Source organism: Musca domestica, unplaced genomic scaffold (genome assembly GCF_030504385.1).
Source record: "Musca domestica strain aabys unplaced genomic scaffold, Musca_domestica.polishedcontigs.V.1.1 36, whole genome shotgun sequence".
In the NCBI taxonomy this organism is placed as follows: Eukaryota; Metazoa; Arthropoda; class Insecta; order Diptera; family Muscidae; genus Musca; species Musca domestica.
This window is the reverse complement of record NW_026712318.1, coordinates 3,333,633-3,361,598: the sequence shown is the minus strand read 5'-3', so window position 1 is coordinate 3,361,598 and position 27,966 is coordinate 3,333,633. Positions and strand designations below refer to the sequence as shown.

Here is a 27,966-nt window from a genome sequence, read left to right as displayed (position 1 = left end):
TGGTTGTCTTTGTTGACAAAATAAAATAATAAAACATTTCGAATTTATTCTCCTAATTTTATTAACATGAAAAAATGTTTCAAGAAAAAGAATACTTTAAAAATAATCGTCATAAATGCAAATCTTAAAATACATCTAAAAATATAATATATTTTATAATTTTTATTTAACAAATATAAGATCTGTTCACAGAGATCTTAAAAATGAATATAGCTATATTTATTTCGGAGGATTATCACGTTTCCTTATTGCTTTGTTTCAATACAATGTTTTAATAAATATCTGCACTGGGAAAGTTTAGAACTTATATTATAAATTACATAATTATATCGCCACTGGCTATTTTAATAATTTTTAAAAAGGTGAAAATTTAAATATCTCTTACGCTCATTTTTTACTGGACTTGTTAACATTTGGTAACTTTTTTGTACGGATTGTTTAGCTACTTACACTAAACGGATTTTTTTAAGATCTTATTCTTACAAGGTTCACCTTAAATTACAATTTACAAAATGAAATCGTTGAGATTTTTGTTCTAAAGGGCATTACAATTAAACATTCGAAACACAAGGTAGCCTATTCTTAATATTCTACACATAAAAAAATAAAGTATCAATTCTTTTAAATGTCCTTAAATTTTAAGTATTCCGTTCCGCAGGATCCGCAACACCAAAGGCAGAGATGAAAACATTCACTACCGTCACAATAAATATACCAATAACGGTATAGTTATTGATTTTATTTGCCCGGCAAATTTCCCGTTCATTTTTGATGTTATATTTACTATTCAGAATTAGGCCAACGCCTACAGCGATCTGCAACAAAGGAACACACACACAAATTATTAAAATAACAAAAATCTATGCCATCTTACACCCACCTGAAATATAATGCTCAACGAAATGAACACCAAACTGGGATAATAATACGGATGACGGTCATATGACTCCAAAACGTAACGCAATTGATTAGCATTTGCCGATAGCAAGGCCAAATCCATCATTCCCTGGGCCAAGGTCTTTTTGTGTTGATAGGCATTGACATCGGGTATGGGTGTATCGACACCATTAATTGTCACAAAACCAGGACCCGCATAGCCGGGGAAACTAAAACTAGGACGTCGCGAAGGCTTCTCGGGTGTTCTGGACGGCACATCATGACCACCGTTTGGCAGCAGTCCATCATCCACTCCCATTCGGGGTCCTACGGCAAAAGGTCGATCATCATATTCATCTTCATCGGCCTCAGATACTTTTTTTGTCAAAGCAAAATGGTAAACAAAAGCAAAGTGGGAAAGGAGAACGGGAAAGAAACAAAAAAGGAAAACATATCGTAAGTAACTAGCTGTTCTACAGTAAAATATAACAAAAAGGGGATGCAAAATAAAAACATACATAAATTTCTAAGAGGATTAAACTAAAGAGAGTTGTTCTGCAAATAAAAATGGTTTTAAGGATCTTCTATAGGCAGAAGGCCTTGGCAGGTCTTCTATAAACAGAAGTCTTTTAAAAGGTCTTATATATATTGCTATAAATATTACAGGGAAATTTTGATAATTTAGATAGATTTGAATTGAAAGGTTCATTTTTATTAAATAGCTGTTATACCCTTCACCATAGTATGGAGGCTATATTAAATTTGTCATTTCGTTTGTAACACCTCGAAGACCCCACAAATTATATATACGCTTAATCAGCATAAAATTCTATGTCGATTTAGTGATGTCCGTCCGTCTGTCCGATTAAGTAGGTGATAAATTTTTATTCAGATATGGTTTAGATCTGGAAAAATGGCCTATATAGGTCCACGTTTTGTAATAGCCCCATATAACAAATTTAATTTTTTTTTTTGGTGTTTTAGTCACAATTTCAAACCGAATTTGCTCTAAACTGGGAGTATTTGTTCCCAGTATGTAGGCAACATCCTTGTATAAAACAGTCCATATTGGTCCACGTTTTAGTAAAGAACCATGTACCTTCGGATATTTGATGATTTGTGTAACAATTTTCACCCGAAATGTTTAAAATTTCATATTTGGAGTTCGTCATGGGAACTTTCTTTTATGACACAAAATTTCCTGGACAGGTTCACACCTTCGTATAACCCCATACAACGGGGCCTCCCCATATTCGGTATTTTGATGACATTAGCCACAAATTATATATACCCTTAATCAGCATAAAATTCTATGTCGATTTAGTGATGTCCGTCCGTCTGTCCGATTAAGTAGGTGATAAATTTTTATTCAGATATGGTTTAGATCTGGAAAAATGGCCTATATAGGTCCACGTTTTGTAATAGCCCCATATAACAAATTTAATTTTTTTTTGGTGTTTTAGTCACAATTTCAAACTGAATCTGCTCTAAACTGGGAGTATTTGTTCCCAGTATTTAGGCAACATCCTTGTATAAAACAGTCCATATAGGTCCACGTTTTGGTAAAGAATCCTATACCTCCGGATATTCGGTATTTTGATGATTTGTGTCACAATTTTTAACCGAAATGTTTAAAATTTCATATTTGGAGTTCGTCATGGGTACTTTCTTTTATGACACAAAATTTTCTGTGCAGATCCACACCTTCGTATAACCCCATACAACGAGACCTCACCATATTCGGTATTTTGATGACATTAGCCACATTTTTTAAAAGAATTATCCCGAACATGGTATTTTCAGTACGTAACAGGCATCAGCTTCTCTGTCAAATAATTGGCTATATGGGTGCACGGTTAGGTATAGATCCTATATAACTAACCTTCACACATTCGGTATTTTGATGATTTGGTTTACCGGGATTTTTATCGAATTTGTAATGGGTACTATTTCTAAGATAAAAAATGCCTATACAAGTCCACATTTTCATATAGCACATATATATATAACTGTACCTCCCTATATTCAATTATGTTGACAATTTTTGCCACATCTTTCACCAGAATTATTTCAAATTTAGAGTTCGTAGTGGGCACTAGTGAACCTATGACAAAAAATTACCCATGCCTCACAATATTCATTTGGTGATTTTTAGATAAATTTTTTAACTGAAGTATTTAAAACTTGATATAAACACCTCCTCCTCTGGCAGATAATTGGCTCCTATGATACACATTTACGTATGGGCCCATATAATCGTAACACCTGAGCGGTATTTTCAACAGATTTTTTTTTATATTTTGCCAATTCTAAATAATGGATTGTAGTAGCAGATCGGTCCGATCTTATCTACTTTTTAATCGTCAGATTTTTATTTGAATCAGTTTACAACAACAATTTCTGTACAGAATTTTTATACCCTCCACCATACTATGAGGGGTTTTTGTATAGCCCCCATATAAGAGTTCCTCCCGATATTGGGAATTCCGACCAGTATATAGCCCCATATAATAGTACCTTCCGATATTAGTCATTTGGACGATTTAGCCAAAAAATAATATCTAAAAATCACCCTTCTATAGAAAGATTTGTTCTCAAGTATTCAGTGAAGTGGTAACAGACAGTAGACCTCAAAAATTCTTCTATTGTCAAAAGGCCTGCAAAAGTTTTTTTTTTTAATTTTCTATATTCAGCAGTTCCGTAACAGGGACTGGCAACAGGTGGAAGACCTCTAAAGGTCTTCTAAAGTCAGTGAACTTGTGTCAGTTCTGCATATAGCAGCAGGCTCTTACTAAGTTGCATATAGACAGAAGCACTGTAGCAGGTCTTCCATAACGATCACATTCAGATTATACCGATATCCCTACTTACTTGTTTTGGGAATTTTTGGTACATGGCCATCGATGTAATCGATATCTTCGGGAGGAAATGTCTCTGTGGCCTGAAAGCATAAGAAAAAGTTTAAATATTAAACGACAATATATTCCAGCAAATATGTATCCTAAGAATAACAATTAAAAAAGCAGCTAAGTTCGGCCTGGACGAACTTTTAATATCCTCCACCATTGTGAAGGATCTTGAAAAATTATAAAAAAAAATCCGTCGAAAAATGACACTTAAATGAAAACCGTTCGTTATACGAAGAAGTGAACCTGCGTAGGCAATTTTTCGTCGTAGGTTCTAGAACTCATTACGAGCTTCAAACTTTAAATACGAAATTTGATACAACTCCTGTCAAAAATGTCGCTTTACAAGCGTACAAAAGCATTTTTGTGAGAATTTTGCAGAAAAAAAATTATTCGCGATAGTGTGATTTCTTTATATCTGGCTGGAAAACCACAAGTGGCTATCGTTAGAGCACTCCAGAATTTATTTGTGAATAAATCTTTTGTGTCTCGTACCATCGCTCGTTACCGTGATACTGGTAGCGTAGCCCGACGTCAAGGAAGTGCACGGAAGAAAACATCAACATCATCAGAAATGGTTCGAAACGTAAAAAAGCGACTTAATCGAAACCCGCGGCAAAAAAAAAGCTGAACATATCGCAATATTCTATTCGGCAAATATTGAAAAATTAGCTCGGGGTAAAGCCATTGAAATTCCAAAGAGTGCAAGAACTTACACCGCAACAGAAAGAAAATAGACTCAAAAGAGCTAAGTAGTTGCTTCGCTTGGCTGAAAGTGGTGAACTGCCGAATTTGGTTTTCTCCGTCTCCGATGAGAAAATATTCGTTGTCCAGCAGTTTGTAAACAAACAAAATGATCGTGTTTACTTGCCAAAGAGGTCAGCTGGAAATGTGCACCTTCGGTTGGCCACCAGAACTCAAGGGCCGGCCATGGTGATGGTGTGGGTCGCCATAACAGCCAATGGTCGCTGTCTGCTCGTATTAATCGTCCGTGGCATCGGAATAAATGACGAATATTATCGCGAAAATATTCTGGAGGGTGTATTAAAGCCTTGGGCACGCAAACATTTTGGCCGCACACCTTGGACATTCCAACAGGACTCAGCAGCATCGCACTCAGCACGCGCCACCCAAGAATGGTTTCAAAATGAGGTTCCTCCTGCATTTCCAGCGCACAATGGCCACCAAAATCTCCGGATACCAATCTATTGGACTATTGTGTCTGGAGTAGTTTGGAAAGCAAGGTTGGCACTAAAAAGTTTCCAAAATGACGATCACCTCAAGCAAGCGCTTCGCCGGAAATGGACCCAAATACCGCAGAGCGATATTCGGGCAGCGTGTGACGGTTTCATTGGCCGTTAATTCGTGCCAAAGGTGACCAATTCTAACAAATGTAAACTTATTCTAAAATGTGATGCTATTTTCCACATTTTTCTTGGCTTTCATTTAATAACATTTCAAGAAAATGTAAAAATTATGGCGTTTGACTTTGTTGCAGTTTTTTTATCTCACCTTGTATATGTTCTTAAAAAAATATCACTAAAAACTCATAAATATACTTTTAAAAATTTTGCAATATGAAACGTTATCCCACATTAAACTTAATTTTTCCTCGTTGCTCGACATATAAAATCATCGTTTTACAAGCCTCTTCTTAGTACCAGCAAGTAAATACTTGCTTGAAAAACTGCCAATAGATGACGTAGAAAAACAAAACACACAACAACATTTTATTGCTATAACAAATTTCGATATGTTTAGTAAGTCGATAGACACGTTTTGTGCTCCCGAAACTAGAATTTTTTATTGATCGTGAAGCCTTCACATTGTTCTCGCAATGAGATAATGACTAAGTCGTCGTACAACCATAGCCAACTTCATGAAGCATTTTTTTGTTTTTTGTTTATGTTGTTGTTATTTTGTTTACATCATAATTTTTTTTGTTTTTGTTTTTTTTTAATTCCAGTTTTATAGACATTTTGCTTCTATATAAAGTTAAATAGAATAGAAAAAATCGAACAAGTATCGATCGATAATAAATCATCAGCCCGGAGGAGATATTGAAACAATTAATAATGTTGAGCAAAAAGTCAGCATCTTTTATTAATTTATATGAGATTTGTAAATGTATTTGAAAATATAACCGAAATTCGCCTAAAATTTTTGTAATACCACTAACTAGCTGCCGCTAATAGATTAATATCTTTTTCAAATCTGCATTAAATTTTAGGTACTTTTTACAAAAGGTCGAGCGAGGCCGACCGTTGAATACCCTACAACACTATAATAAACGATACAGTTTATATAGGCAAGATACTCGAAAGAATTCCACAAGATATTGTGACAAATAATACAAGAAAACCATCAGGTTTCGTTCTCTAATTTCGAATAATAGCAACTTAAACTAATTTGCTCATTTCCAATTTATTGGTAGATGTTGCACGTAAATGGTCTTCCTAGATCTGAACCAATATTTCCCAAAGACCTATAATCTCTCAGAAGTGGCAAAAGATTAACAGTTATTATAGGTTTTTGACTGAAATGCATCTATATAAGATACAGTCATTTGACTATATTCAAAAAGTCACTGGAATGGACCTTTTCGTATTTTGTCTACAAAAGTTGGCAAACTCCTTCACACATTGAATATTTTTGGATGGCCATCCAAAACTGCTTGGGTTTTGAAATGTCCGGTAATCTCCATTCAAATGTGCGTGAGGATCGGACGATAATTACGACCTCCTGACAATTTTGCAGTTTTTTTGGTCCATTACAACCCCTATATATATGGCGATCATCTCCAAAAAGAGTAGGCTTCTACTCTGACCCTCATCTTATCCCCATGCAAAATTTCGTAAGGATCGGGCCTTAAATGCGATCTGTATATAATATCCTGATATTCTAACTACTTAGTTTTGTTAGCTGTAGAAATATTACCAAATGTTTAATTCAAAATGAAAATATGCCAAAAATATGACAAAATTGAAAAAATATGAGAAAATGTTACAAAACCAATATTTTCATCTTTAGAGAGATATTTTTATGCGATTTTTTAGACGTTTTTTCTTTCCTGCCAAAAGGCAATTCTGAATTAATGAGAACTGTCGAAATAAGTTCAGCCGTTCTCGACTAATAAGAGATCTTTCAAGCATATCTTCTTTGATAGACATATATATCGCACATATTTTGCTATATATCCGATTTGTTGGATGTTAACATCAATGTAAAGATCAGAAGTAACCTTGTCATGGCTTTGTGATTTCGCCGGGATTTAAAATATTCGCGGTTTAATAAAAAATTTTGAATTTTTTCAACACAAAAGATATGGTATATTTTACCCGCTAAATATTATCCGATGACCACCCAAATTGGTAGGATTCTTTCCCGCCCTAAACTCTAGCTACATGCGAAATTCCGCGTCGATTGGTCTATAATTGCGACCTGTATAGCTACTGCAAAATCTGACATTTTTTTAGTAGTTGGTCCATTTCAACCTCTAAACATTTGGCGATCATCTCCAAAAGAAATAGGGTTCTATTCTGACCCTAGCCCCACCACCATTCTAAATTTCGTAAAAATCGGGCCATAATTGCGACCTGTAGAGTGATTACAAATTAACATGGACAGACGGACAGACGGACGGACGGACATACATAGCTAAATCGACTCAGCTCGACGAGATAGGAAGATCCATATATACTTTCCTATGTGGGAAATCAATATTTCGTGGAGTCACATAATTTTTGGCCCAATCAAACTTATAATACCCCCAACACATAGTGTTGTAGGGTATAAATAGTTTACAAGAATTTTAACAGCTGTAGGGTCTACTTACCCCGTATTAGATCAAAGAGGAAGTCATGTTGCATAAAAGTCATATCAATTAATTATTCTATAATTAGAATGCCAGATGTTTTTTTATTTGCGACTTCTTCGGCTTGGTGCTGGCTTGTCGGTTATTTGTTTAGAACTCGTGACATTCTGCTAAGTAGTTAGTCATACAACACTCGCTGAGTGACAGAAATAATTTTGATTTTCTTCTAAATGTACAGATGCTATTATATCATATATTAAACCTATATTCAAGCTATTAATTCGAATTTTTTATACCCTCCACCACAGTATGGAGGGTATAATAAATTTGTCGTTCCGTTTGTAACACCTCGAAATACTCATGTCAGAGCCAACATATTGTTGATCAGCGTAGAATTCTAAGACGGTTTAGCAGTGTCCGTTTGTGGAAATCACTCTAGCTTCCGAACAAACTGAAGTAGGTTGATAAAGTTTTTTTTTGAATATTATGTCTGCAGGATATTTAGTATTGAAAATAGGTCATGTAGGTCTACGTTTTGGTATAGCCCCCATATAACTGTACCTCCCTATTTTGAGTATTTGGATGATTTTAGCGACATTATCCACCGGAATTGTTTCAAATTTGATATTTGAAGTTCGTAATGGATACTTTAGTCTATGACAGAAAATTGTCTGTGCAGGTCCACGTCTTCATATAGCCCCCATATAACAGTACCTCCCGATATTCGGTATTTTGATGATTTTAGCGACATTATTCACAGAAATTGTTTTAAATTTGGTATTTAAAGTTCTTAATGGATACTACATTCTAAGACAGATAATTGTCTGTGCAGGTCCACGCCTTCGTATAGCCTGCATATAACAGCACCTCCCAATATTCGGAGTTTGGATGATTTCAGCGACATTATTCACTGGAATTGTTTCAAATTTGGTATTTGAAGTTCGTAATGGATACTACAGCCTAAGACAGAAAATTGTCTGTGCAGGTTCACGTCTTCGTAGAACCCCCATATAACGGCACCTCCCGATATTCGCTATTTTGATGAAGTATTTGAAGTTCGTAATGGATACTATAGCCTATGACAAAAAATTACGTATACAGGGCCACGTCTTCGTATAGCCTCCATACAACGGTACCTTCCAATATTCGGTATTTTGATGATTTTACTGACATTTTTCACCGGAGTTGTTTCAAATTTCGTATTTAGGGTTCGTAATGGTAACTAAGGTCCAGTTCTTCGCATAAGCCCCATATACCAGTACCCCCCCCCCCCTTTATTCGGCGTTTTGGGGATTTTAGTTACAATATTAACCGAAATTGTTTGAAATTTCGTATTTGAAGTAACTAATGGGTACAACAGCATGTCACAGAAAATTGTCTATGCAATGTCTTCGTATAGCCCCTATATTCGGTATTTTGATGATTTTAGCTACATTGTTCGCCGTTTTTTTTTTTCCAGTTTTGTATAGACCCCAATATAACGCATTTAACAGATTTTTTAACGGACTTTTCTTTTGAAAATTCCAAATTTGTTCCCAATGGTGGAGGGTATTCAAAGTTAGGATCGGCCAAACTAACTGCATTTTTACTTGTATTGTACTATCTATCAAACATATTTTCTAACGTTTAATTTGATTTTTTTCTTTATAATTATGTATATTTTTTTTGCATTTTTTGTAGCATTCTTGCGAGAATGAAAACTATTTTATCGTCGGATATCGGATTAAGCATCGAAAGAATGAGCCCATTCGTTCGAATCCGGCTTGTCATTCCCATGTAATGTGTTTCATCTTATGAATAATGAATTGAATTTAATTTCAATTAATTCTAGTAATTATTTCATTTGAAGTGCAAATATTGATGTCGTTGTTTGTGCATAATGTGAAAATTATTTGTGTCTTTTTATTTTTAATTATCTTTAATTGATCCAACTTAAAATTCAAAATAATGTTCAGGTAAGAAATGTTAACAGAAGAGTCACAATACAGTACATATATGATAAACCAGTAAAAAAGTCTTAAAGTCAGGCGGGGCCGACTTTATGATACCCTACACCACTTTGCTATACTAACTCCGCATAACAATTTAAAGTTTTTTTATGGGAGAATTCAATCATACACGATATGCTTAAAATTATAATTTAAAGTTCAATATGCCGAAGCATTTGTATCTTTTAAATTCGGACTTGTATTGCCCATTTGGTGCACAATTAATTTTAAATCGGATAAAGATATATATGGGAGCTATATCCAAATCGGAACCGATCTCGATAAAAATTGGCAAAGATATTTCTGAGCGGTATTTGATATATTTTCCTGAATATTGTTGTTACAGAATGCATATTACGGCTGCGGAGGACAAAAATAACAAATCGGATGAACAATATATATGGGAGCTGTAGCTATATCTGAACCTATTTCGATCAAATTTGGCATACTTATTTTCAGGTCTAATTTGGTTGCATGTGCAAAATTCCATAATATTCGGGCTGATATTACACGTTTGGTGCACAATAAAAGGCAAATCGGACGAAGATATATATGGGAGCTATATCTAAATTTTTACCGATTATCTCCAATTTCAATAGGGTTCGTCCTTGGGCCAAACAAATGTTGTTTGGAAAATTTCATCTCAATCGGATAATAAAAGCGACCTGCATTTTGTTCACAAGAATACATGGACACACGGACGGACGGACTGGACGGACTGGACGGACTCGTTTCCATTTGCCTATTACAAACAAATGTACAAAGACATAATACCCTGACCACCTTTTGGTGTAGGGTATAATTAGTTATAGTAGCCATAACTCCGTATATTTGGTAATTTTATGATTTTAGCAGCTTTTTTAACGGAATTTTTTGAAAATTTGCAAACTCCTTCAAATGGCGGCCGAACTTACTGCTTGTTTACATTTTTTTCATTCAGCCACACTTTTTTGTGTTACTGTTTATCCGATGAAGGCACTAAATCTGGCGTTCTTCTGATTGGTAGCTGATCACACTATTCCTCCGCTGTTGTGAATATTAATTTTTGTTAGAATATACAACGGAAAAATCTTCCTATTTTTTGCAAGTTATGACTATTATAAGTATTGAATATTCTGATCCTTTATGGGAGAGGTACCGCTTTCGCTTTCCTTAAGCGTTTTGCTTTTCAAAATCATGAACCCTATGTGGGGAAGGTACCAGAAGGAATGGTCGGATCTTTATAACATATCTTGTGTTGATAGAAATATTCAGATGTGCCAAGTCTAAATGGAATCGGATGTTAATTTCGCGTTTTATGATCTTAATGGATATTCAAAACTTCGACCTTTTGTGGGGGAAGTACCAGAAGGAGTGGACCGATATATTCCATTTTAACACCAGATCTTGTGTTTATAAAAATATTAGGATGTGTGAAATAAGACAATCGGATCCTTACATCACATTTTATAAGAGTTTCAATTATTCAAAATTATGACCCTCTGTGGGGGAGGTACTTGATGGAGTCGACCTATATTGACGCAAATGTTAGGATTTGTTAAGTTGGAGCAAAATCGGATTATCGTTTCTCTTTCTTTGCAGAAAATATATATATTGAAAATTTCGACCTTTTGTGGGGGAAGTACCAGAAGAAGTGGACCGATCTACTCCATCTTAACAGCAGACTTTTGGTTAATACATTTATTGGGATGTGTGTAATTTGAAGACAATCGGACTCTTACATCACATTTTCTAAGAATTATACAGGGTGAGATGAAAAAATTGCAACCAACTTCAGACTGCTGTCATTTGTAAGCCACTCGTCCGACAGCTGTTAAATTATTTCAGTGACAGCTCATTATATCATATCAACAATATCAGCAAAAATGGTTCGAAAAGTAAAGGAGTGACTTGATCGAAACCCGCGTAGCAGTGGCCGAAATATGGCTCGAGAGCTGAACATATCGCAACATTCCATTCGGCAAATTTTGGAAAATGAGCTCGGGGTAAGGCCGTTGAAATTCCAAAAAGTGCAAGAACTTACACCGCAACACTGGCCGAACAGGTCAGCTGAAAATGTGCACCTTCGGTTGGCCACCGGTTGGTGTGGGCCGCCATAACAGCCGATGGTCGCTCTCCGCGACCGTGGCATCAGAATAAATGCCGAATATTATCGAGAAAATATTCTGGAGGGTGTATTAAAGCCTTGGGCACGCAAATATTTTGACCGCAGACCTTGGACATTCCAACAGGATGCAGAACGCGCCACCCAAGAATGGTTACATAATGAGGTTCATCGCTTCATTTCCATCGCCAATGGCCACCAAAATCTCCGAATACCAATTCGTTGGACTATTGTGTCTGGAGTATTTTGGAAAGCAAGGTTGCCACTATAAAATAAAATCGACAGATCACCTCAAGCAAGCGCTTCGCCGGGAATGGGCCAAAATACCGCAGAGCAACATTCGGGCAGCGTGTGACGGTTTCATTGGCCGTTTGAAGGCCACAATTCGTGCCAAAGGTGACCAATTCAAATCTAAACTTTTTCTAAAATTTGATGCTATTTCCGACTTCCGATTTTTTGCTTTCATTGAATAAAATTAAAAAAATGAAAAAATTATGGCGTTTAACTTTGTTGCAGTTTTTTATAAAAAAATTAGCCTAGGAACCCAAAAGCCTTTTAAACTACTAACCGAAAACTATCACCTAAACATGGGATTTCCCACTCCCATATCATGTAGATTTAACCAGACTTTAATAATTTCCCCCCTCTCCCCCCTTTATTAATATGTATCAAGGCCAAACATTGCTTCAAAACTCTCCCTACTGCCAATTTCTAATGTAAATGTTTGATTCTGCTCTGGTCACAGCAGCATTTCATAGAATTGGGACTTCACATCAATGTTTGAGACGGTGAGTCAAACCGGTTGGGATTTTTTTTTCATTTTATTGTTAAAGAAGCCATTGGAAGACGAGTCTATAGAGATATTGTACATACACATTCAACGCTCACCATTAGAGTGATGTGAAAGAAATTTATAGGCTGGTGGTACAAAAACAAATTAAGCAGCATTTTTAAACTATCTAATTGATTACTAAGCTAAAACCAAACTTAAAATTTACAAAAATATTTATCTAAATTTAAAAATTAAAATTCACAAAAATATTTATCTAAATTTAGATTTATGTTTACATATCCAACTTACATGATGATCGACATTTGTATCTGTCGGATTGCCAAATTCATAATTGAGCTTAGTTTCATTCATTTCCAAAGCCACATGAGGTTCAGTTTCTTTGTGATTTGCCATATCGACTTCCATTATTGACATTTTTCTTTAAATATATTTTATTATGTACTCCTTAGAATTCCAAATAGTTAATAAACAATTTTTTCACAATTATTTAAGCGCAATTTTCTTAATGTTAATGCGGTTGGCCTGGCGGTTTTTGTTTATCACCAAGTTTTCTTTTTTTTAATTATTTCTATTTTTTCTTTATTCCCGCAAATGTTAAAATTATACTTTTTCTTCGTAAAATGTTTGCTGATGTGTGTGTGTTTGTGTGCGTTTCTTGAAATATGTATTTTATTTAATAAAATAAAAATTAATGCATTTGCCGGTTCACAGTCCTCGCTATCTCGTTCGTCGTTTACTTTTTATTAATCCGCCGCGTTCCGTTGCTGTCCGTAGCGAACAACTTTTCCAACTGAGATCGTTGCTGCCGGTTTGTTTACTTTTAAATTGAGATGAGAATTTTGCTAAATCTTCTGGGGATTTTTTTCTCTGAGTACGTATTAAAATTTAAAACCGGAGGTTTGGGTGATTTTTATCTCAAATTAAAATCTCTTAAATATGTGAACATGCTTCTCTTTCAATTCGGATATATTTGAATGGCGAAATTGTCATTGTTCTTTTTTCCAAAATATATGTATTATAAAGGTATTTTTCTTAATTTTTATGCCAAAAAAATGTATTGGTCATTGTGGTCGGTATCTAGTGGCGGTTATCCCCCTTTGAAAGTGGTATTTTTTTTTCTTAGGTTGACAAACACAAATATCATGAAATTTGTTAATCCCTTGCAAAATGCTTTTTAGAATTAATTTGCAATAAACACATCAAAAATTCAGAAAATTACAAAATTAGTCGTTTCCGATAATGGGAAAACTTTGATCGTTTATTCTTAAATTCTATGGTATAGCAATACTCTTGGCATTTTTTGTCCATACCATGGTCAAGAAAAATTGGTGAGACATCGTGATGCACTGATTTTTTTTGGTATTATAGGACAAATTTAGAAGTATGATATCAATTTCTTTAAGTTTCAAGTCATAAAACGGAAAGTAGACATACGAGCTGATTACATTAATTGTTTTGAAAAATAAAACAAGTAAAAAAGCTGTATGTTCGGCCGGTCAGAATTTTGAATACCCTTCACCATTTGGTACAAATTTAACAATTTTCAAAAAAAAAATAATAATAAAATCCGTTAAAAATTCTGTTGAAATCTTAAAAATACCGAATGTATATTGGGGTCAATACAACGACGTGCATAGGCAGGTCCACCATTATATGGGGGCTATACGAAGAAGTGCTCATTTTCAATACCAAAAATCCTTCAGACATAATATACATTTGAGTAAAATTTTATCAACCTACTTCATTTCGTTCGGAAGCTAGAGTGATTTCCACAGACGGACAGATGGACGGACATTGATAAATCAACATAGAATTTTATGCTGATCACTAATATATATACTCTGTGGGGTCTAAAATGTATATTTCGAGGTCTTACAAACGGAATGACAAACTAAATATACCCTCCATACTATGGTGGAGGGTATAAAAATATTTTCAAAATCAATGATTAAAAGGTAATAACAAATTTTATACCCTCAGACATAGGGGTAAAGAGGGTATATTTCATTTGATACAAGCCGTATCAAAATAAAATATCTTTGGACAAAATCCGTTTCAGAACATTTGAAATTGATCTAGCGATGTTCGTCCTTCCGTCTGGCTGGTACCCGATTTGGTTCATATTTGGTACATGGTAATATTATTGTCAAACTTAGGTCGAGTTCCAAGATGGGCAATCTCCTTATTTTCATAGAAAAAAATTATTATTCGTATAGACCGAAAAAAGATCATCCTATTTTGTTGAAACTTTGCAAATCCTAATATTTGTATCAGTTCTAGGTCAGGTGGGAAAATTGACAATATCGGCCCACTCGATCAACTAGTTACCCCACAAAGGGTCAAAATTTTGAATATTCGTAGCTCTTATAAAATGTGAAATATAGCATTTTTCGACGGATTTTTTTTTGAAATTCTTGAAGTTCCTTAAAAATGGTGGAGGGTATTAAAAGTTCAGCCCTCCCGAACTTAGTTGTTTTTTTTTTGTTATGTTCTTTTTTTTTAATCGTTCCTTCTAATTCATTCGTATTTATAATTACTGTTCCCTTTGTCGTTTACATGAATTCACTTGTTTGTGTACAGGGTGAGATGAAAAAACTGCAATAAATTTCAGACAGAACAGAAAGAAAATTTACTCAAAAGAGCTAAAACTTTGTTTCGCTTGGCCGAAAGTGGTGAACTGTCGAATTTTGTTTTCTCCGTCTCCGATGAGAAAACATTCGTTGTCCAGCAGTTTGTAAACAAACAAAATGATCGTGTTTACTTGCCAAAGAGGTCAGCTGAAAATGTGCACCTTCGGTGGCCACCAGAACTCAAACGTCGGCCATGGATCACCACATGTTGTGGATCGCCATAACAACCGATGGTCGCTCTCCGATCATATTAATCGATCGTGGCATCAGAATAAATGCCGAATATTATAGCGAAAATATTCTGGAGGGTGTATTAAATAAAGCCTTGGGAACGCAAACATTTTGGACCTTGGACATTCCAACAGGACAGGATACCAATCCGTTGGACTATTGTGTCTGGAGTATTTTGGTTGACACTAAAAAATACCAATGTGTCGATCACCTCAAGCTTCGCCGAAAATGGGCCAAAATACCGCAGAACAACATTCGGGCAGCTTGTGACGGTTTAATTGGCCGTTTGAAGGCCATAATTCGTGCCAAAGGTGACCAATTCGAACAAATCTAAATTTATTCTAAAATTTGTTGCGGTTTTTATACCCTACACCACAAGGTGGTCTGGGTATTATGTCTTTGTGCATTTGTTTGTAACAGGCAAAAGGAAACGAGATAGACCCACAGTTCCTTTTGATGATCTGCATAGAATCACATTCTGTGTCGATTTATGCATGTCCGTCCGCTTGTCCGTCCGTCCGCTTGTCCGTCTGTCCATATATTTTTGTAAACAAAGTACAGTTCGGATTTATTGTCCTATCCAGATGAAATTTTGCACAAATCATTTGTTTGGCCCAAGGACGAACCCTATTGAAATTGGAGATAATCGGTCAAATTTAAAATATAGCTCCCATATATATCTTCGTCCGATTTGCCTTTTATTGTGCACCAAACGTGTAATATCAGGACGAATGATATGGAATTTTGCACATACAACCATGGTACAATAAAAAGGTAAGGTAGAGCTATCAGCTGATTACAATTTATTTCTAAGTGTGCCCGACTTCTGCCAATTTTGTGTATGTATTATTGTTTTGAAAATATTTTCAAAACCAATGAATGGAAGACACGTACATCGCGGCTCGCGTATTAAGGCTATTAACCAGTTTAGCCGTGAAATTGAAAGATTGAACAGTTTGGATCATATTTTTAAGAAAAAATCCAAACATTTCATTCATTTTTCGCCCTATTTATTTTATTTTAAAAATGAGGGAAAATATGAAAAAAAAAAGAAAACAACTTTGACAGGAAGCGGGCATAGCCTCAGGGCTGTATTTCTGTAGTTTTACGAAGCTGTTCTACCTCCTTATTGTACCATGCATACAACCAGATTAGGCCTGAAATTTTATCGAAATCGGTTCAGATATAGCTATAGCTCCCATGAATATTGTTCATCCGATTTGTTATTTTTGTCCTCCGCAGCCGTAATATGCACTCTGTAACAACAATATTTTGGGAAATATATCAACTTAGAAACACACTTCCTAAATTTTATCGCGATCGGTTCAGATTTGGATATAGCTCCCATATATAACTGTAAGCCTCCACCATTTGGAACGAATTTGGCAATTTTCAAAAAAAAAAAAAACGTTAAAAATTTTGTTGAAATTTTAAAAATACCGAATGTAGCCGTTATATTAGGGTCTATACGACAACTTTTGTTATAAGCTATTACAATATTCAAATGCGAAATACCGAATATCTGGGGTACCGTTATATGGGACCTTTACGAAGACGTGGGTCTGCACTGACAATTTTCTGTCATAGGCTGTAGTATCCATTACAGACTTCAGATACCAAATTTGAAACAAGTCCGGTAAATAATGTCGCTAAAATAATCAAAATATCGAATATCGGGAGGTACCGCTATATGGGTGCTATATGAAAACGTGGACTTACATGGCCCATTTACCTTTTAGCCTGCCTACTGGTAAAATAAACATGTGTGCAAAATTTTCGCCTTCTATCTTAATTCGTTCGAAAGATAGCGTGATTACAACAGACAGACAGGCGGACATCGCAAAATCGACTTAGAATTTTACGCTGATCAAGTACATATATACTTTGTGGGGTCTGACATGAGTATTTCGAGGATATACAAACGGAATAACAACGTTAATATACCCTCAATAGTATGAAGGAGGGTATAAAAATTGTTAAAAAATTCATATCATAACAACCTCCGTTTGGCTTTTATAGGAACACATAGACAAATCTACATATTTTTAAAGAAACATTTAAAAAATGTTGACATCAATGTTCCCCAAGCGTTGATGCATCTACCTGTATTCTTCTACCATGGATAAATCATTAAGACTTCCTGTAATATACTGCTGAGAATTGATGCAAGAAGCAGAAAAACTACAGTTCCCTGGGCAAACGCATGTAACCCAACTGTATCAGGAAAAATAATACAATTTAATATTTAATATATAATTTAATATTTTTAATCACCTGTTCTCTATTGGAGATATTTGTGCTTAACTTAAGAGACTTTAATTGCTAGAGGTTAAGAGAAAGAGAAATATTGACAATTTTAAACAGCAAAGCATTAACACTGAGAGCTTGTTTATGTGCAAATAATCTCTTATTGTTCGATGGATGTTCAAAGAGCAGTGACCCAACCACTGTTCCATGGTACGTCATCGCTTACAGAAGTTTTTCCCCATTTTACAGACAATAGGATACAGTTACATATAATGGGGGAAAAATCAACTCATTGACGAGCACCATCAACTTCTTGTAGTGGGGAATTCCATGAACGGTTGATTTAAAGTAGCAGACTGTGACTAATACTATTCCAGTCAGAAAAATGCTATGTGTACGAATTTTTTGGGGAGAAGAAATAAAACAGTGTTGACCACATGTTAGCAATGTTGGCTAGTAATTTAGACACCAATGCATGTAATAGGATTGCATTATAAATGTTAGGGTCTATTGAATAGTAAATATTTAGTCGACATACACCCATATGTAAGCATGCATTTAATTTACATTAAAATACGTTTACATACAACTTGATTACGCTTAATTACAGGAATAACTCTGTAGTAAGTAAAAATAGAAGATAAAAAAGATTTAAAAGTGTGCATCGCAAAATAACTCAAATACAGGGGACAAGGTCCCCTCTCTTCTAAATGTTTGAAATGTTTGGATTAAGATTCCGTGTAATCTTTAAATTTTGATATATAGCGAATTCGACAATATTAGAAATAACAATACTAGAATAATTTTGGTCATAAATATTAACCCTCAAACGAGGTCGTTTTGGTCAATTTTTCAAAATATGAAACGGGGTCGTAGCAAGGGAAGATATTCTTCAAAATTATTTGTCACAAAATACTATCATAGGTCGCAGAATAAACCCAAATTCTAAATCTTAGAGAAAAATTGGCATGAAGAACTTATAGAACAGATCACTATTTCCGGTACCTCTCCCAGAACGTGTCAAAATTTTAAATAACTCATAAAACGCTGTAACACCGTATGGTAACACCTCGAAATATACATTTTAGACCCCACAAAGTATATATATTCTTGGTCAGCATAAAATTCTATGTCGATTTAGTGACATCCGTCCGTCTATCCTTCTGTAGAAATCACTCTAGCTTCCAAACGAAATGAAGTAGATTGATAAAATTTTACTCAAATGTATATTATATCGGCAGGACTTTTTGTATTGAAAATGGACCATGTAGGTCCACGTTTTGGTATAGGCCCCATATAATGGTAACTCCCTTTTTCGGTATTTGATATTTGAAGTTCGTAATGGGTAGTATAGCCTATGACAGAAAATTGTCTGTGCAGGTCCACGTCCTCCTATATTCCCCTTATAACGGTACCTCCCGATATTCGGTGTTTTGATGATTTTTGCAAATTTTTCTACGGATTTGTCTAAAAATTGGTCTGTGTAGCTCATAATGAATTCTAGCTGCGGGGGCGAAATATTGTATTTATAGGTCCACGTTTTGGTACCGACAGTCGCTATTTTGATAATTTGCGCCACACTTTTAACGGATTTGTCTAAAAATTGGAATTTGTTGTTCGTAATGGGTTCTAGCTCCGGTGGCGGAACATAGTATATATGGATCCACGTTTTGGTGTAGCCCACCTATATCGGTACCTCCCGATATTCGGAATTTTTAAGATTTTTGCCCCATTTCTTCGTGGATTTGTCTGAAAATTGTTATTTGTAGGTCATAATGAGTTCTAGCTCCGGTGACAAAACATTGTATGTACAGGTCCACGTTTTTGTATAGCCCCCATATAACGAACCTCCCAATATTCGGTATTTTCATGATTTTGCCACATTTTGTGCACGGATTTGTCTAAAAATTGTTATTTGTATTTCATAATGGGTTCTAGCTCCGGTGGCAGAACATTGAATATTTAGTTCCACGTTTTCCTATAGCGCACATATAACAATATCCACCGATATTCGGTATTTTGATAATCCTAGTCATATTTTTTTAGAGGATTTTGTAGATGACAATCCTTGAAGTATAAGTATTTCTACAGAGGTTCCCGTGTTGGTATGGCCCCCACATAACCAACTTTATGTTTTTTTGAAAAAAAACTAAGAGCATTATCGAAATGGTCTTACTGGTATTTCTAGTTTAAAGCGGAACGCGTTTGAATTCAGATACTTTCATATATAAAAATGTTTTCTTTACCCAGGAGTGGAGGGTGCTAAAATTTCGGCCCTTCCGAACTTAATGATTTTACTTGTTAATATTATTGAAGACACTATATACCTAAATTGTAAGGATTTCAAAAAATATCAATCCGGAAATGTAAATAAATGTGGAAGAGGGGAGAACTTATTATTTCTATATAGGTTACTTTCCCATGTAAACTTTCAAAACGCCGGCAAAAGTATTTTCTAATATTAGCTCCATTTACTGGGTTGGCTTAATTCGAAATTTTTCCCAGAGGTAGGTACCCTGACTCCGGGAAACTATTTTTTTCTTGGGGGACGGACCCGGGAACCCAGATTTTTGACCCGAAAATCCGGGTTCAAGACCCGGCCTGGACCCGGATCCAATTACCCGATATAGACAATATAGGTATCGTTGGAAAGCTTATACCTATCCAGCAAGTGGGCACATGATGGGGTAAGTGGTCAAGGTTCGGAAGTTACAGTCAAATTATCGATTTTTTGGAACCGGATTTTTTATAAAACCCCCAAAAAGTCAAAAAGGGCCCATTATGGGGGTCAACAAAATTGATGGCAATCTATATCTGATACTCCCACCTTTCCAAATTTTATCTACTTGCACCGCTTTAATTAGAACTATTTACTATTGTTTCAAAGACATAGAAGTATAAAGATAGGACAAGACAGAGTAAAATATGGCAACCCTGTGAAAAATACCTCTGTTGTTATGATATCGTAACAAAATAGTTACCAATGTTAAACAATTTAAACCGCTAAGGCAGTATGCAATTATTTGGGAAGGTATATGGAATAAAATTTTGAATCCAATATTTTGGATTATCCAATCTTTTATTTGTCATTCTTTCCTATAATTGTGTTTTTTATATTAACATGCCTTTGTCATATACTGTTATTCAAAGTAGTATAGCCTCAAACCATTTGCTCAGAATGCATTTTGTCTAGTCTTTACCATTTTAGGTCTTTGATTGTTTACTGAAAAACGAATGAATGAATGACGACGGACTGGCCATTTTCTAAATAAATCACTTCAAACTTTAATATATCGTCCTTGCTTTAATGATTACAATTGCTCCTTATTATGTAAAGATAAATTCTTTAAATTTTCAATTTAATTTCCATCTAGTAATAATCTTGAAGCGGTCGCCAAATCAATGTAATACAATTTTTAATTTCACATATAAGGAGTAGCTTGTAGCACATACATACAACAACAATATCTCAACCTCAAAATAAAAAGCGAACAAAGAAAAAACGGCGGCAAAAATTGCGTGCACAATCGCGGAATGCTTTGATGTATAACGTCATAACTAATATGAGAAACAATACCCTCGTTGAACAAAGCATAATAGAATAGTATTTTATCACATCGATATAAAAAACGAAGCAAAACACAATTATTTACAGATGTATTTTAAAGATTACCGACCTAACTCAATATAAAAAATATTAAAAAATTGCCACTTATTTCATTCGATTGGTATTTACTTTTATTATCACTTTCTTCTTCAATTTTCGCAAGGGTTTCCTCTCATCTGATCGATTTATGTAAGTATGTGTTTCAACCGAAATTTTGGGGCAAAAACGTCTTTACCCACCAAAAGACACAAAGTGAACTAAAACAAGAATGGATTCCTATCGACGCTGTTGTCGTACGCTCTCAGCCAACAATGCGTTTTTTGGCGAAAAGAGGAATTCACAACAAAAAAACCGTCAACAAAACAGAACACAAACCTTGCCATAATTAGTAGCATTCCAGGAAAACCGTTTAACATTAACTAAATATTGCATGCAAGAAAAAAATGTGGAGCATGTTTGTATGTCATGAAATATTTTTTGTGTGCATGGGTTTCTCCAATGAAAAACGAAGCAGTTACAGTCATGGACGAAATTGTGTCAAAGCTGAAAATACAAACATTTATGTAAATAAAGAGTGATTTTTAGGAGATATCCTAAGTCTCCCAAAAAACACATAAAATCCAATAAGAAATGCATGAAAAATTTTTTATGAATTGTTAGTACGGACCATATAATTTAATGGTTGATGATAACTTTATGTGTGGCAAATGTCGACCGCGACTGCACTTTAAATGGTCAATCCGCTTAATCCAATTTTGGTGTCTCACAAATTAATTCTTCTATGTTCTCTCCCAATGCGTCAATTCGAGCGGACTCGTCTGGATAGACATTAAATTTAACATAGCCCCATATAAAATAGTTTGAAGGCGTTGAACCACACGATCTAGGCCACCAATTGACCGATTCCGAACATGAAATAACATGTTCACCGAACTCCTCTCTCAATGAGTCCATGTAAGTATACAAATAGGCTTTTAATTTCCATTCAAACATGTTATATTTTCTACCATAGTATGGAGCGTATATTAAGTTTGTCATTCCGTTTGTAACACCTCGAAATATACATTTAAGACCCCACAAAGTATATATATTCTTGATCAGGATAAAATTCTATGTCGATTTAGGGATGCTCGTCCGTCTATGGAAACGAAATAAAGTAGGTTGATAAAATTTTACTCAAATGTTTACTATGTCTGTAGGACTTTTGGTATTTAAAATGGGCCATGTAGGTCCACGTTTTGGTATAGCCCCATAAAATGGTATTTTTCGGTATTTTGCTGATTAAAGCGACATTATTCGCCGGAATTTTTCCAAATTTGGTATTTAAAGTTCGTAGTGGATACTACAGCCTAAGACAGAAAATTTTCTGTGCAGGTTCACGTCTTGGTATAGCCCCCATATAACTATACCTCCTGATATTCGGTATATTGATGAATTAGCGGCATTATTCACAGGAATTGTTTCATATTTGGTATTTGAAGTTCATAATGGATATTACAGTTTAAGACAGAAAATTGTCTCCTCAGGCCCACGTCTTCGTATATAACGGTACCTTCCGATATTCGGTATTTTGATGATTTTAGTGACATTATTCACCGGAATTGTTTCAAATTTGGTATTTGAAGTTCGTAATGAATACTACAGCCTATAACAGAAAATTGTCTGTGCAGGTCCACGTCTTCGTATAGCCCCCATAAAACGGTACCTCCTGATGTTTGGTATTTTGATGATTTTAGCGACATTATTCTCCGGAATTGCTTCAAATCGGGTATTTGAAGTTCGTAATGGATACTACAACCTAAGACGGAAAATTGTCTCTGCAGGTCCACCTCTTCGTATAGCCCCCATATAACGGTACCTCCTGATGTTTGGTATTTTGATGATTTTAGCGGCATTATTCACCGGAATTGTTTCAAATCTGGTATTTGAAGTTCGTAATGGATACTACAACGTAACACAGAAAATTGTCTGTGCAGGTCCACGTCTTCGTATAGAATCCATAAAACGGCACCTCCCTATATTCGGTATTTTGATGATTTCAGCGACATTAATCACCGGAATTGTTTCAAATTTGGTATTTGAAGTTGAATAATGCAGCCTATGACAGAAAATTGTCCGTGCAGGTTCACGTCTTCGGGAGATCCCAATATTAGGTATTTGGATGATTTTTAGCGGCATTATTCACCGGAATTGTTTCAAATTTGTTATTTGAAGTTCCTAATGAATACTACAGCCTATGACAGAAAATTGTCTGTGCAGGTCCATAGAATCCATAAAACGGTACCTCCCGATATTCGGTATTTTGATGATTTTACCGACATTATTCACCGGAATTGTTTCAAATTTCGTATTTGAAGTTGGTAATGGATTCTACAGCCTATGATAGAAAATTGTCCGTGCAGGTTCACGTCTTCGGGAGATCCCAATATTCGGTATTTGGATGATTTTTAGCGACATTATTCACCAGAATTGTTTCAAATTTTGTATTTGGAGTTCGAAATGGATACTACAGCCCAAGACAGAAAATTGTCTGTCCAGGTCCACGTCTTCGTATAGCCCCCATATAACGGCACCTCCCAATATTCGGCATTCTTATAATTTTAGCGGCATTATTCACCGGAATTGTTTAAAATTTCGTATTTGAAGTTCGTAATCCACGTCTTCGTACCTCCCGATATTCGGTTCTGGTGATTTTAGCGACATTATTCGCCGAAATCGTTTCAAATTTGGTATTTAAAGTTCGAAATGCATACTACAGCCCATGACAAAAAATTGTCTGTGCAGGTCCACGTTTTGGTATAGCCACAGTACCTCCCTATGTTCGGTATTTTGATGATTTTAGCTACATTATTCACCGATTTTTTTTTTTACTTTTCGCATTTGAATATTGTAATGGCTTATGACACAAGTTGCCTATATATCGGCTACATTCGGTATTTTAAAGATTTTAACAGATTCTTTTTTTTTTTTTTTTTTGAAAACTTCCAAATTCTTTCCAAATGGTTCGACTTGACCGAACTTACTGCTTTTTTACTTGTTAATACTCGATTTTGTCACTTCAAATATATTTTTTATTTTTGCTCGTTAGTGTGTAAATTCTGTTCGAATTTGCCACACATACCAATATTGCCCCATATTGCCTGTAATTAACCAATCATGCCTTTTCTCAAACCACCCACTTCCGTTCTGACAAAATGCATAAGAACGAAGGTCGGCCATCCATCGAAAACTTCAATGCAACTATTTAATTATAGTCATGTAAGTTCTTGGAAATTATTTTATTTATTAGATTAGTGAGAAGTTACACACATTAGGACCGTTTACGAAGAAAAAACGGATATATTGTAATAATAGTGCATGGAATAGTCGAATATCCGCATTAGCTGGGTTAATTATTAAGGAAAATGGGACAATCTGTTTTCTTTCGGGTTCACTTTCGAACCGTCATACAGAAACAGGCCATATATGTTCTTGGCTCAACAGCTACATAAAATGAAATTGTGCTTACCTGGAAAAGTCGTTCAGACACTGCAAGAAATTCACAGTTTGGATACCTCAAATCAAAACTATCCCAAAAGAAATCATTACACGTCGAGCTCCCAAATTTAAGGTCGTTGGTACAGGATGGGTAGATCAACAGTGTCTGAACGAATGTATAGCATGAAATCGGCAGTGGCATTCACTGAATGGCATGTGTTCTTACTTTCCTTCTTTTCTCCATAAACAGAAATGTGCGACGATAAATATCCCCATTGAGAGTCACTAAATTTTCGAAATTTCATGCAAAATGTATTCTTTGCCAAATGTATATTAACAAAACGAAATATTTTATTTCCGTTTATGCCTCCTATAAACTCCTGTACATTTTACAAAAAGGTACTGTGATCTGGATTTGTAATTATTTTCTATAGTTCTTAAACATAAATCATATAACATAGTACACAAAAGTCAAAGGGATTTATTTTATCTTACACCGACAACTCGTGTTCAGCAGCAACTTCAGCTTTATTTTTCTTTATACATATTTTGGCAACGCCAGAAGAACAATCTTTGGCACCACCCATTAATAGTACAAGCAGACCTTTGTGGGCCATGGACTTCCAGATTTTCGAAACCCATTTGTTGATTTTTTCAACGGTATCTTCAAATGTGGCACTAAGTAAATCTTCTGGTGCTATACGAAGATTACATATTGTGAGGGCATTTTCCAGTTGAATCTCTCGGCACTTTCGCACAGCATCTTTGTTGGAATTGACCTCATCAACTGTCACAACCTTGGTCGACTCATTGGGGAAGGCTTCCTCAGCTTTTTGAAGTAATTCTTTTACAATGTTTGGCAATGGTTTGCTCGTTATTATGGCAGTGCGTTTATCCCGTTTTGAGGCATGGGCCAACATGTTGTTTCGTACAGCCTCACCACTGGCGGCCATCATTATTTCTTGCAGTCTCTTTTTTTGCAACAAATGTTCATCACCAAATTCCAAACTGTTGGCTAACTTTAATTTGAGTAACTTCAAACATGATATTGAATCTTCCGTCGAATCGTGACCACCCATACCTTCTTGAATATTTTCCTTGAGAAATTCCAAGGCAAGTTTTTTAAGTTTAGATTTAGCTCTGCCACCCGTTAAATTGAAACAGATACTAGTGTCAATAACATAGGGATGCATCATTTTCATGGCATTCAAATCGAAATTCAAAGAGTGACCCACTAGAATTGCATCATCCGGAAGAATCTCGCAAACTTCTTTTTGAACTTGGTTGAGTTGTTTTGTAACTGACTTCATCATTTCCTCGGTAATACCCGAATATTGTGTTAGATAATCTATGATTTTATTATCTGGCCGCACCATTGACTCGTAGACAGTTTCATACTTTTCATTAACGATTGAAATTCGGGTCAGTTCATTGACGCCACTTGTTGTGTGACACATTTCACAATCGACACCAAAAAGTGGACTGCGATTTGTTACGGGAGCATATTTTTTCTTGGTAAGTACGTAAGTTCGGAACTGTTTGCTAAGTTCCCCTCGCAGCGGCAATGGATAGCCTTCTTCCACCATTTGCAATGCCGATAGCAGAAGCTTAGTTCTTGGAAATTTATCATCCGGATGTAAGTCATTTGCTTCTTTGTCCACTTCAGAGTTTTCCACAGGAAAAATCGATTTAATAACTAAAGTCGGATCTTTGTTCAGCGCTATGGCAGCTTCCAGAGAGCCATATTTTTCCACAAAATTATAGGCCTGCACGTTCGTCATCGGTACTTGCACCAATTCCTCAGCCATTAAGAAACCATCTTCTTTAGTGTTTGGTGGCATAAGAACATCTAAGCTGGTTTCAAAAATACTATCGATCTTCTCAAATTTATCCTTATTGGATAGATAGTGAAACAGTGAGAGACCATCCAGGCAGAGAACTACAGTGTGGGATACTTTTTCTGGCTTGTCGAAAAAACACCAGCGTTCTGGTTTGCATGGTGATTTTTTGCCCAGCAATGCTGACATTACCAGATGCTGGATATCTGTCAGAAAGATAGGCCGTCTTTCGTTGTCTCCATAGCTCAGCAGTGCCTTTTCTCCAGATTCACGCAGCCTAAAATATGGGACACTTTCCAATGCCCGTTTTCTCTCGCGCAGTTCTTTCTGCAGTTGTTTGTATTGATCCTCAGTTAAGTTAACCTTTTCAGCTTCCTCGTTTACACTGTCCCCGTTTTCTTGTTTTGATTTTTTCATGGCTGGCTCTTCATCGTTATTGGTCTGTGCTTTCTTTTTACTCTTTTTATGTGTTACCTAGGGGGAGAGCCGCTAGATGTTAGTCAGGTCAAAAAGCATTTAAAAGAGTATTCTACTTACCTTGGTAAAGCCATCAGCATCACCTTCCTCTGTACCATTTGTTTGGCCAGCTGCAATTTCCTTATCAGCCCTAGTCATAGTTTCTTCGTCAATTTGTTCCTTTCTGTCCTTGTCGTTGGATTTGATCAAGTTGGCCAAAGCGGCTAGTTTTTGTTTCTTGCGTTCTTTACGTTCCAATTGTTTGGCTGACAGTGTCTGCATAACTAGTGGTAATGTCTATGGTTGAGTCGAACTATGTAATTTGAAATTTAATTGAAAAATTTATAATTGATTTCAAGGAAAATACCAAACACGTTTTAAACTTCCATTCCCATGTGTTGTTTTCTGACAACGGAGGGGAAAGATCTCTTCGTCGACGCCGTCGCCTTATCAGGTGTAAACAAATTGACGGCGACGTTCTGTGCTTGCCGTGTACTCTGTACACAGACACATTAACGAGTGTTTTACAAATATACACTAATACACTCAACATTCAAAAAGTTGCGAATGGAGTAAGAGGCAACAAGCCGAATGTATAGAAAGTGGAAGAGGCACAACTTCACAACAGCCGTTAATTCACCTGAGGAAAAGAAGGAACCAGTTCGAAAAACATTATTTCCAGTATGCAAAATATATGTGTTCATTGAATACACAAAGGGGCGAGGGTTATTTAAATTAATAAATTAATAAAAACACATAAATTTCAGAAAAAACACTAAATCTTTAATTGAATTATTAGTACGATTCATATAAATATGTTTGACCCAGCTGCTGGGACAATGAAATGTCAAACCGATTTTGGAATTGAAAATGTTGAATGAAAAATGATTATAATTTGTAAAAATTGTTGAAAAATTCATATTATAACAACCTCTGACTTGCGTCGTATAAAAAAAAAACATTTAAAAATCCACTTATTTTTCATAAAACATTTTAAAA

At 35.4% G+C, this 27,966-nt stretch overlaps 2 protein-coding genes across 4 annotated transcripts; both read right to left on the bottom strand.

The window, feature by feature from the left end:
• Positions 1-31: 31 nt before the first annotated feature.
• Positions 32-13,554, bottom strand: LOC101887449 (ninjurin-A). Of its 2 annotated transcripts, none has more exons than XM_020036051.2 (4): positions 12,770-13,554; positions 3,748-3,817; positions 881-1,203; positions 32-815 (listed from the first exon to the last, which is right to left on the bottom strand). In XM_020036051.2, exons 1-4 carry the CDS (start codon positions 12,893-12,895, stop codon positions 639-641), a joined length of 696 nt encoding a protein of 231 aa, XP_019891610.1. In that variant the 5' UTR covers positions 12,896-13,554; the 3' UTR covers positions 32-638. The 2 variants fall into 2 exon arrangements, with proteins under 2 accessions (XP_019891610.1, XP_005181531.2); XM_005181474.4 differs by having other exon boundaries at positions 37-815; positions 881-1,251; positions 12,770-13,537.
• Positions 13,555-24,963: 11,409 nt separating this feature from the next.
• LOC101887624 (uncharacterized) lies at positions 24,964-27,401 on the bottom strand. 2 transcript variants are annotated; one of them, XM_011293364.3, is made up of 3 exons: positions 27,335-27,401; positions 27,049-27,280; positions 24,964-26,985 (listed from the first exon to the last, which is right to left on the bottom strand). In XM_011293364.3, the coding sequence occupies exons 2-3, from the start codon at positions 27,247-27,249 to the stop codon at positions 25,165-25,167; spliced, it is 2,022 nt and encodes a 673-aa protein (XP_011291666.1). In that variant the 5' UTR covers positions 27,250-27,280; positions 27,335-27,401; the 3' UTR covers positions 24,964-25,164. The 2 variants fall into 2 exon arrangements, with proteins under 2 accessions (XP_011291666.1, XP_058982027.1); XM_059126044.1 differs by having other exon boundaries at positions 27,049-27,264; positions 27,335-27,393.
• Between the last annotated feature and the right edge of the window lie 565 nt (positions 27,402-27,966).

Bases quoted from the DNA above. Each gene is read 5' to 3' on its own strand.
- LOC101887624 (XM_011293364.3), bottom strand. From the start codon at position 27,249: ATGCAGACACTGTCAGCCAAACAATTGGAACGTAAAGAACGCAAGAAA. The intron at 26,986-27,048 runs GTAAGTAGAATA...CTCTCCCCCTAG, and splicing joins ATGCTGATGGCTTTACCAAG to GTAACACATAAAAAGAGTAA.
- LOC101887449 (XM_005181474.4), bottom strand. From the start codon at position 12,895: ATGTCAATAATGGAAGTCGATATGGCAAATCACAAAGAAACTGAACCT. The intron at 3,818-12,769 runs GTAAGTTGGATA...TTATGCTTTCAG, and splicing joins ATACAAATGTCGATCATCAT to GCCACAGAGACATTTCCTCC. The intron at 816-880 runs GTGGGTGTAAGA...CCTTTGTTGCAG, and splicing joins CGTTGAGCATTATATTTCAG to ATCGCTGTAGGCGTTGGCCT.